The sequence below is a fragment of the Oryctolagus cuniculus genome, chromosome 7 (assembly GCF_051225735.1).
Source record: "Oryctolagus cuniculus isolate XC-2025 breed Fujian yellow rabbit chromosome 7, ASM5122573v1, whole genome shotgun sequence".
Classification (NCBI taxonomy): domain Eukaryota; kingdom Metazoa; phylum Chordata; class Mammalia; order Lagomorpha; family Leporidae; genus Oryctolagus; species Oryctolagus cuniculus.
The window spans coordinates 50,283,308-50,290,651 of NC_142873.1; the positions used below are offsets into that span (position 1 = coordinate 50,283,308).

General features: G+C 41.2%; 1 protein-coding gene across 1 annotated transcript; it reads right to left on the reverse strand.

The window, feature by feature from the left end:
• Positions 1 to 5,662: 5,662 nt before the first annotated feature.
• LOC100342303 (olfactory receptor 5V1) lies at positions 5,663 to 6,847 on the reverse strand. The gene has a single exon (XM_008265574.5). The coding sequence runs from the start codon at positions 6,587 to 6,589 to the stop codon at positions 5,663 to 5,665; it is 927 nt and encodes a 308-aa protein (XP_008263796.4). The 5' UTR covers positions 6,590 to 6,847.
• Positions 6,848 to 7,344: the final 497 nt, after the last annotated feature.

Sequence of the window (7,344 nt, forward strand, 5' to 3'; positions counted from 1 at the left end):
GGGTTTGTCATAAATTGCCTTGATTGTGTTGAGGAATGTTCCTTCTAAACCTAAGTGGCTTAGAATTTTCATCATGGAAAGGTGTTGTATTTTATCAAATGCTTTCTCTGCATCTATTGATATAATCATATGGTTTTTGGCCTTCAGTTTGTTAATGTGATGTATCACATTGATTAATTTGTGAATGTTGAACCATCCCAGCATACCAGGGATAAATTTCACTAGGTCTGGGTGGATGATCTTTCTGATGTGTTGTTGGATTCGATTGACTAGAATTTTGTTGAGGATATTTGCATCTATATTCATCAGGGAAATTGATCTGTAATTCTCTTTCTCTGTTGCATCTTTTTCAGGTTTAGGAATTAAGGTGAAGCTGGCTTCATAGAAAGAATTTAGGAGAATTCCTTTCCTTTCAATTGTTTTTAATAACTTCAGAAGAATTGGAGTTAGTTCTTTAAAAATCTGGTAGTATTCAACAGTGAATCCATCTGGCCCTGGGCTTTTCTTTGTTGGGAGGGCTTTTATTACTGATTCAGTTTCCTTCTTGGTTATGGGTCTGTTTAGGTTTTTTATGTCTTCATGGCTCCATTTAGGTAGTTTGTTTGTGTCTGGGAATCTATCCCTTTCTTCTAGGTTTTCCATTTTGTTGGCATACAGCTCTTTGTAGTAATTTCCAATGACTCTTTTTATTTCTGTGGTGTCTGTTGTTACATTTCTTTTTTTCAGCTCTAATTTTATTGATTTGGGTTTTCTATCTCCTTTTTTTTGTTAGTTGGGCAATGGTGTGTCAATTTTGCTTTTTTTTTTTCAGAAAATGAGTTCTTCATTTTGCTGATCTTTTCTATTTCTTTTTTTGTCTCAATTTTTTTAATTTCTTCTCTAATTTTAGTTATTTCTTTCTCATACTAGTTTTGGGTTTGGTCTGCTGCTGTTTTTTTTATATCCTTGAGATGCATTGATAGCTCAATTATTTGGTGTCTTTCAAATTCTTGATGTAGGCATCCATTGCTATAAACTTTCCTTTTAACACCACTTTTGCTTTATACCAAAAGTTTTGATATATTGTGTTGTCATCTTCATTTCCAGATTTTTTTATTTCTCTTTTGATTTCTTCTATGACCCACTGTTCATTCAGGAACATATGGTTCAGTCTCCATGTGTTTGTATATGTTCTAGAGATTCCTGAGTTGTTGATTTCCAGCTTCACTCCATTATGGTCTGAGAAGATGCATGATATGATTTTGATTTTTTTTGAATTTGCTGAGACTTGCTTTATGGCCTAGTATGTGGCCTATATAGGAGAAATTCCCATGAACTGGTGAGAAGAATGTGTATTCTGCAACTGTAGAATGGAGACTTCTGTAGATATCTATTAGGTCCATTTGGTCTATAGTGTCGATTAAGTCTGCTGTTTCCTTGCTGATTTTCTGTCTGGTTGATCTTTCCATTGCTGAAAGTGGGAGTACTGAACTCCTCCATTACTATTGTATTTGAGTCTATGTCTCCCTTTAGGTCCCTTAACATTTCTTATAAATAGCCAGGTGCCCTGTAATTAGGTTCATAAACATTTATGATGGTTACATCTTTATTTTGAATTGATCCCTTAATCATTACATAATGCCCTTCTTTGTCTTTTAATCATTTTTGTGTTAAAGTCTATTTTGTCTGATATTAGGATGGCCACACCAGCTGTTTTTTGGTTTCTGTTAGCATGTCCAGGTTTGGCATAGTAAATGTCTTTTTTTTTTTTTTAAATCAGAAGAGAAGTTTATTCTGCTCAGCTGAGCTCCTCTCCTCGAAGGAGACCAGTACCTGAGCACGTCCCAGTGGATATATATTCATCCACTATGTCCCAAGGACCACACAAAGAATCTGTGTAGTCCTTAGTGTAAGCTCTGATTCCCCAGCGATGTCCTTCACCAGGTAACCAGGAAGCCCTGAGTGTGTAGTCTCCCACAGTGACTGCCCAAAGTCCCAGCCACAGCACGAGTCCTCCCACACAGCATCAGTTTTTTTCACAGTCCTGGAACACAAGCCTCCCACATCCATGAGCTCCCAGCACCCTGTTAGTTCTCCCCACCAAAATCAGGAGTCTCCACTTGGCTGGTTGCCAGGTGTGGACATGAGCTGGCACAGCTGTTACACATGTCCAAAATGATGCTGTTCTATCGACTTGTTACAGGACACTGTTGTGATCAGGGAGAGAGAAACGTGTCCCTCCTTTTTTTATTCACTAGTTTGGCAGGTACATCATCTCTCAAGGGCTCCAAGCTGGGTTCCCTCTAGGTTCTTCCTGCAGCTTTATTGGTCTGGTCTCACCTCACTTTCCAATGCTGGTGCATAGGCTCTTGGCTGCTGGAGTCCTGAGTTGTGGGCATCCATACATTCCACATAGATTCACCATGTCCCTCTAATTTGCCCAGAGTTTCCTTTGCTGTTTTCTCTCTAACTCTTCCCTGAGACTGCACTCTCTCCACTTTTTAAAAGCTATCTTCTAGACTAGAGCAGTAAGCTCCCTCCCTACTCCGCCATCTTGGAACTCCCTTTAGGCATAGTTTGAGCCTATTGTACATACCACTTCACTTGATTTTGTTGTGCTGCTTCACTCAGCCCTATCTGTGGTTGGTGGGTCAGAGAACATGTAATTCATATGTACACCTCAGATAATTTTGTCACTTTGTATCCCATGGCCAGGTGTTTAGTATCTTTGATGCCCCAATAGCAGCCATGAGCTGTTTCACAAAAGAAGTGTATTTGCAGAAAAGGACATGACTTTGCTCTAAATTCTAGAAGTGTATTTGCTTTAAACTCTACAACTCCCTCCTGGGCTCTGGGAAGCTTTGTATGGCATTCCACATGCCAGAGACCCTACAAACATCGTTGGATCTGTGAGTTCAAGGGACCTGAGGTGAGAACTTACTCTGGGGGTAACTTCTTCTTGGAACGACTGAAGCAATGATTGTAGTCATCAGACTTAAGAGCTTTTCACATTATATAGAACAGATACTACTTTAGTGGGGCATCCATTTCAGTCATGCACCTCATAATGATGTTTTGCACATATAATAGTATGTACCATGTAGTGTAGATGAATAGGAGGCTATACCACTAGGTTTGTATAAGTACAATCTATAATGTTTGCACAGTGATGAAATCACCTAATGAAGTATTCCTCAGGACATATCCCCATTATTTAGTCAGACACAACCGTATTTCAGATCTACAGACACCATGATCATTTAGCCACTGCCAAGGATCTCTGCAGATTAAAATGTTCTGGTTACTGCTCAGCCACATGGCCTCTACCACTTCAGAATCCCATCATCCCCACAGCACTCAGGGGGCCCACTTCAGTGATGGCCTCTCTAGTGCCACCCCCAGTCTGCAGAGGATAGCTACTGCAAACCTTACAAGGAGACTGCTGCTCCCTTGACCAGTGCATTTGAAGCCTTGGTATAGGGTACATGCTCTGGTCCCTCCTTGAGTACTTTGTTCGTGGGACTAGGGTAAGGGTGGGGTCATATAAAATATCTCCAATCCGATGTTCTTATTTCCTGAAACCTTTGGATCTCACTCTTTGCCTTAGACCAAGGATGCTCTGGTGTCTGAATTTTATTGAATGTAAGTCACCACTGATTCTAGGTTTCAGTCAACCAATGAAAGAAACTGTTAAATTGAACTCAACAATTGTAGTAAGTGCACCCACTGAATATATTGATGACTCAGCAATATGTTCTGTTTTCTTTGATCTAGCACCCTTATGACCTGTTGTCATACATATGCTTAAGGCTTCTATCAGTGAAAAATAGTAAAATGTTGATTTTTTTGTGTGAGCCTTATTATCTTCAGGGCTATTCCTTGTGCCATTACCCTTGGGTAGTCTGGGATTAGATCCCTACCAGGAGTCTGGTAGCAATGAGGGATGATGGATGAGGATCTTAAAGAAGGGCAGGCAGTACAGTGCAGCAGCTTAAGCTGCTGCTTCAGAGCCCTTCATCCCATATCAGAGTGCCTAGCTCAAGTCCTGGCTACGTTACACTTCCAATCCTGCTTCCTAAAAATGCACCTGAGAGGCAATGGATGATATTCCAAGTGTTTGGGTTCCTGGCCCCCATGTGGGAGACCCAGATGGAGTTCCTGGCTCCTGGATTTGGCCCAGCCCAGTCCCAGTTGTTGTGGGTCCTTGGGGAACGAATCAATGGAAAGAAGATCTCTTTGCCTTTGTCCTTCTCTCTCTGTCACTTTGCCTTTCAAATAAAATATTTTTTTAAAAAAAGCATAAGCATTACTTATAATTGCCTCAATGAGGTCATTGTAGTTTTTTCAACTTGGAGAAAGATGATGTCCTCAGATAGGAGAGGATTGTCTGCTTATGAGGGCAAGGAAGCTTAGGGAGACTAAGGCTTCAAGATTATAACATCTGTCCAATTTTAATTAGGGTTCCTTTCATTTTCCAGTCAATTGACACTTCAGAGACCTGGAGAAACTGTGGATTTACAATTTACTTGGTAATTCTGAAATCCACAGAATCAGATTTTTATTATGATACTAAGCTTTATCAGTTTCAAGAGATAAAAGATTTTTTGATTTTTGGCTTTGACTTGAGGGAAAAATTTAATGCTGAGCCTGTCATTTTCTTCCTGTAAATTTCTCATCGTCATCAGTAAGTAATCATGTAGTCTTTGTTCCCACCGTCCAAGTCTATTGCAGCAGTGCCTGGGTCTTCCAAAGCTTGGGTTGCAGTGGACATTTTATTTCAGATAATGAGTGCTGATAATTTTAAGTATCTGTTTTGTTAGTGCACACCACTAACTCTAGGATTTCCATTGCCCATTTGCTGCGATGTCATCAATACATTCCAACTGTCTCAGGTCACACAGCCAATCCCACCTTTGAAAATCTGTTTCCTAGAACCACTCCTGTTAAAAGTGCTACAACAATGAATGTCCAGAGAGGACATACAAAAACTACTCCAGATATTTCAACCAATGGGGATTTAGCACAGGAAATGTAATATTGTTGGGAGGACTAGAAGAGAGAAAAGGTAGAGATCATATTACCCTCTATATGGAAGTGTCTAACTTCTCTATAGGAAGACATTCATCCCTTACTTTTGCGACCTTTCAGGGACAGCAGTGGAAGGGGACCACAGACAATAGCAGTCGCCACCCTCGAGGTCTGTCCTTGTACCTGCAGTACCACTGCTGCTAAGAAATCAGAAAATGACAATTTTATCTCTTCCTCCTCCTCCTCTGCTACCTTCTCCCCCTCCACCTCTCTTATCTCCCACCTACCTAAAATGCAACTCTTATTTATTCCATTCTCTTTCTGCCCTCAACCATATGATACCTATTGGCAGAATCTGAGCTGGAAAACTTCTGGAAAGGGAGTTTGGGAAATAATGATTCTAGGCTTTCTACTCTTGTGTTGTGGGCAGAATGCAGGATATGGACGGTATTGAAAATCAACCCAAAAGAGCTGACACGTCTTGATTTGGCAAAATGAGAAAAGGGTACTTGGAAAGATCAATCTGAGGAATGGGTTATAAAGTAACTGAAAAATGTAGACATAGTCTTCCCAAAACTATGTACAAATCCCTTGGATGTTTTTCAGCTTGTTATATATCTCAATTCAAGGGCTATTGTCCTAGGCACTGATGGTGTCAGACAATGTGCACTCTAGCCAGCTTCCTCAGGGCACCCTTGACCTCCTTGTTCCTCAGGCTGTAGATGATGGGGTTCAACATGGGGGTCACAACACAGAAGAGCACAGAGACCAAGATGTCCATGTCCAGGGAGTAGCCTTCGCTGGGTTTGTCATAGTTGAAGTTGGCTGTTCCAAAGAAGACCACCACCACAGTGAGGTGGGATGCACAGGTCGAGAAGGCCTTGCTCCTGCCCTGAGCAGAGGGAATCTGAAGGATGGCAGAGACGATGCGTATGTAGGACACCGCCGTGAAGAGGCAGGGGCTCAGGCCGATGGTGGTGCTGGCCACGTGCAGCACAGACTCATTGACAGAGGTGTCTGAGCAGGAGAGCTTCAGGAGCAAGGGGATGTCACAGAGGAAGTGGCTGATGTGGTTGGGCCCACACAGAGTGAGTGAGGCTGTCAGCACGGTGTGCGTCACAGAGTTCACCAGCCCACACATCCAGGATGCAGTCACCAAGCAAACACAGACCTTCGCTTTCATGAGAACTGGGTATTGGAGAGGGCAGCAAATGGCCACGTAGCGGTCATAAGCCATAGCAGCCAACAAGACACATTCGGTGCCAGCACATGTCACGAGGAAGAACATCTGGGAAAGGCAGCCCTCGTAGGAGATGGTCTTCTTTTCCCGGAAGAAGTTCACGAGCATGACTGGAACAGTGGTAGAAGTGTAGCAGATGTCCAAGAAGCTCAAGTTGCTGAGGAAATAATACATTGGAGTATGGAGAGCAGGACTGAGCCTGGTGGCCATTATTAGGAGCACGTTCCCCAGGAGCGTTGTCAGGTAAATGACCAGGAAGACCACGAAGAGCAGGCCCTGTAGATCAGAGTGGTTGGAAAATCCCAAGAAGATGAACTCGGTGACAGATGTTTGGTTGTTCATCTCAAATGGTGTCACAGCTATGAAACAAAAAACAAAAAACAAAAACAAAAACAAAACAAGAAAAAACCATGTTGTGAATGCATTGAAAGCACTCCAAATGGGCCAAGTCAGATACTGTGTACAAAGTGGCCTGAACTATGGAGAGAGGGGAGTAGGAGTGTCTTCAATCATAACTACTCACAGTTTTGCTTGGCTGCTCGTTGGTAAGAATAAACGAAAACCTGGTCAAAACCTACAACAAGCTACTAATTCCCATCTTAGAGTAAGCTCGTTGCTCACTGGCTCTGCAGTATATTCTGCTAACGTTAAACTTCACTGTTTAATTGTTTTTGGTAAATATCTAACTTTATAGTAACATTTTCATTGTGAAAAATTAAGAAAACGCAGATAGATGGAGAATAGAATTATGCATAGAACCTATGCCATCTTCCAGTGTATTCTATCCTAGCTTTGCTTCACCCTGTGAATCTGGAACTCTGTTTATAGGTTTGTAATATATAAGCAAAAATTTCCATGATATCATTGTATTCTATAGTACCAAATAAATTTATTGTCTCCATTTCGATTGAATATTTAGATGGCTTCCATTCTTGTTACTATTATAACACTAGAATGAAAATTTTTATATATAAGTATCTATGAATATATCTGTTTATTCAAAAATTTAGAATTTTGTTTATTTGCATTTTATTTGAAATACAGAAAGAAAGGGTGAGATACGAGAGAGACACAAGGAGATCTTTCACCTACAGGTT